The sequence below is a fragment of the Apaloderma vittatum genome, unplaced genomic scaffold (genome assembly GCF_000703405.1).
Source record: "Apaloderma vittatum isolate BGI_N311 unplaced genomic scaffold, ASM70340v1 scaffold26265, whole genome shotgun sequence".
Taxonomy (NCBI): Eukaryota; Metazoa; Chordata; class Aves; order Trogoniformes; family Trogonidae; genus Apaloderma; species Apaloderma vittatum.
In genome coordinates this window covers 1279-4694 of record NW_009718040.1, presented here as the reverse complement: position 1 = coordinate 4694, position 3416 = coordinate 1279, and the positions used below count along the sequence as shown (strand labels likewise).

General features: G+C 58.8%; 1 protein-coding gene across 1 annotated transcript in view; it reads right to left on the bottom strand.

Annotated features, from left to right (window-relative positions):
- Positions 1–3416, bottom strand: part of ABCB6 (ATP-binding cassette, sub-family B (MDR/TAP), member 6 (Langereis blood group)) — a gene marked incomplete at both ends in the record, with an annotated part of 4420 nt that overhangs the window by 275 nt on the left and 729 nt on the right. The window contains 12 exons of the mRNA XM_009870132.1: positions 131–305; positions 887–991; positions 1161–1218; positions 1334–1419; positions 1515–1578; positions 1684–1760; positions 1842–1967; positions 2279–2344; positions 2431–2540; positions 2626–2747; positions 2836–3033; positions 3270–3357. Coding sequence (XP_009868434.1) covers positions 131–305; positions 887–991; positions 1161–1218; positions 1334–1419; positions 1515–1578; positions 1684–1760; positions 1842–1967; positions 2279–2344; positions 2431–2540; positions 2626–2747; positions 2836–3033; positions 3270–3357 — 1275 coding nt within the window. The remainder of the gene's footprint in view (positions 1–130; positions 306–886; positions 992–1160; positions 1219–1333; positions 1420–1514; positions 1579–1683; positions 1761–1841; positions 1968–2278; positions 2345–2430; positions 2541–2625; positions 2748–2835; positions 3034–3269; positions 3358–3416) is intronic.

Here is a 3416-nt window from a genome sequence, read left to right as displayed (position 1 = left end):
GGAGAGGCAGAGCAAGGCACAGGGTTGTGCAGGTGTCCCCATGGGGGATGTCACCCAAGGATATCCGTGAGGGAAGCTACAAGGTCATAGGGGTCCCAGGGAAGGCAAGGAGGGCACCACAGGGTCTCACCATCAGGAAAGGAAAGGATGCGGTCGTGGATGTCAGCAGCCCGGGCCGCCTCCTGCACCTCCTCATCAGTGGCCATGACCCGTCCATAACGGATGTTGTTGGCGATGGTGTCATTGAAGAGCACCGTGTCCTGGGGCACCACCCCAATGTGAGCACGCAGCGATGCCTGCTTCACCTGCGGAGGTGGAGGGGGGGGCTCAAGTAGATGCACACCCTCTGCAAAGACACCCTCCAGCCCCCCAAAACCCAATCCCACTCCTCAGTCACGAGCCCCACAATCCGCTCCTCGCAGGGTGTGTGCTCTAGGATCCCCTGGAGCTGCATCTCCACCCTGCAGTGGGGGGAACCTGCCCCAGGGAGCTGTGGCAAGTCTCCATCATTTCAGCCTAGAAGTCCCACAGTTGGGACATTTGCCCTACTCCTGGCACACACATCGGCCCTCAAAAGGGCTGATGGGGCACAGACCAAAGATCTGAGCACTTGATGCAGTCTGACTAAACTCAACGAGGCTCAAGATACACACCAGTGTCACTGAATGTGGTTTAAATGTCACGCTCACCGTCTGACTACTTATGCACGGAAAGGAGGTGGGAAGCATCACTGGGAAGAAAGGGAAACCCGTGAAGAAGTGTGAAAAGAGTGATGCTGACATTACCATGGCCCAAGGGGATGCCAGTGCCTGCCCCGAGCAGTGCTATGAGACCCAGAGGTGGTGGTGCCCCCCTACTGTGGTCCCTGAAGGCCTCCCACCCTCACCTGGGAGATATCCTGCCCGTCGATGCGGATGCAGCCACCGCGCACATCATAGAAGCGGAAGAGCAGGCGGATGACGGTGCTCTTCCCCGAGCCCGAAGGTCCCACCTGCACACAAAGGTAAAGGCATTCGGAGACATCGGAGACTCCCAGCTGCTGGAGGGCAGGGGCTGGGCAGGGAAGGGCTGTCCCTGTTTGGAGGGTCTGTCCTTCCCACCTCCGTACTTCCCAGCTCCTCCTTCCCCATCCCACTCTCCAGCAGTGAACCCACACTCACCAGGGCCAGGGTCTGCCCAGGCATCACAGAGAAGGAGACATCCTGCAGGATTTCTTTCCTGGAAGAAGATTGAGAGGGGCTCAGAGCTTCCTCTGCTGCCCCATGTCCCTGTGCTTGACTGTCCCATAGCTTGTCTCGTCCCACCCTACCACCCCATGTCCCCTGCCCCGTACCCATCCACGTAGCTGAAGTGCACGTTCTCAAACTCAATTCGCCCGGCCTCCAAGCGCAGGTCACCGGCGTTCACCACATCCTTCACCTGCCAAAGGACAAGATGTGGCCTCAGAGCCAGCCTGTCCACAGGGCAGGACTGGGGCTGTGCCAGGGAGCAGGGTCCAGGAAGATGGCACCCACCTCCTGCTCCTCATTGAAGAGCTCAAACATGTTCTCCATGTCCACGAAGGAGTTCTGGATCATTCTGGAAAGGGGTGAAGACAAGGGGGAAGGGTTTAGGGGAGCACATCCCGACCCAGGAACTGATGGGGAGGGGTCCCATAGGCACCTCTACAACTCCCAGGGTTACCTGTAGTAAGTCCCAAACCAGTTGAGCGGTGTGTAGAGCTGGATGATGTAGGTGCCAAAGAGGACAAAGTCCCCCACCTGGAAGGCACAGGTGCCTATCACCACCAGGCCTGGGGCCCTACCATGGTCGGGGGTCTGCTCAGGCTGGCACTGCCTTACCTGCAGCTTGTTTTCAGTGACAAAATAGGCGGAGAGCAGGGACCCCGCCAGCAGCCCCAAGCCAATGACCAGGTTCTGAGTCTGGTTGAGGAGGCCCAGCGAGGCACTGACCTTCCACTCCGAGACCTGGAAGAGACAAGGTCCTCCAGAATGCTAACCCCTCTAAACTAGACTCATAGAATTACAGAATCGCTTTTGCTGAAGAAGACCTTTAAGATCATCATGCCCAACCATTATCTAACTCTGCCAGGCCCACTTCTAAACCACGTCCCTGAGCACCGTATCTAGATGGCTTTTAAACACACGCGAGGACGGTGATTCAACCACTTCCCCAGGCAGCCTGTTCCAGTCTTGGTGAGCTCCATCCTCCCTGCAGACATCCAGGAGGCTCGGTTCCTTTCTGCCAGACCCTCTCACTGGTGCTGAGCGCCCCGTACCTGGTACTTGACAATGGCATCATTAAAGCGGTTCACCTCGTAGCTCTCTGCATTGTAATACTTGACCTGCAGGATGCAGAGCTGGGGTCAGCACCCAGATCAGCCCCCAAGCACCAGTGAGTACTCAGCAACCACCCCACTGCCTACAGTACCGTCTCAAAATTGAGGAGCGAGTCCACAGCCCGGGATTTGGCCTCATTGTCCCGCGTGTTCATGTCCCGTCGGTATTTGGTCCTCCACTCGGTGATGAAGATGGTCAGAGCTGCAGGCAGGAGGGGGCTGCGTCGGCAGATGCCCACTGCCCCACAGCCCAGCACGGCACCCCTGCACCCCAATCCCTCACTCACTCAGGTAGAGGCTCATACACACGAAGATGATGAGGCCAAACCAGGCGCTGAAGACCGAAGTGAAGTAAACGATGCCGATGACAATGTCCGCAATGGTGGGGACGATGCTGAAGACGATATAACTGGGGGGGGCGGCAAGGGGGATGGTGTATCAGCCCGGCTCAGTGGGGCTGCCCAGCCACCCCGCACCCTCCGCGGGCATGTTCTGACCTGAGCAGGCTGTTGATGCTGCTGGTGCCCCGGTCCACGCTGCGCAGGACCTCGCCGGTGCGACGTCCCAGGTGCCAGCGCAGGGACAGCCCGTGCAGGTGGGCAAAGAGCTGAACCTGCACTTGCCTGTTGGTGAACTGCTGCACCCACACCCACAGGAAGGTGCGCAGGTTGCTCACAAAGCCGGTGGAGCCGGACACCACGGGATGGTCAGTGGGGACCAGCACCACTGCAGCTATCTCAGGAAACCCAGCTGGGAAATGGATTCGGGATGCTCCCTGCTCCCAACCCGGCACCAGTCCTGGCTGTTGCTCCCAGGAGAGAGCACCAGTGATGGAGGCATAAGGGCATCTTCAGCCACCCCAGCCCCAGCACGATGTGCCCCATGATGCATCTTTCCAACACCTCATCCCTCCTGGTGGTCCTTACCAGCACCTCCACCCTGCAGGAACTTCAGCCCCACGTAGCTGCAGACAGTCCAGGCCAGGGTATGCCAGGCAGCACCCTCTGTCAGCTCATTCACTGGGAAGAGGGTGACAAGGGTCAGGGAACATCGCCAGGTGCCTCATGGCAACCCAGTG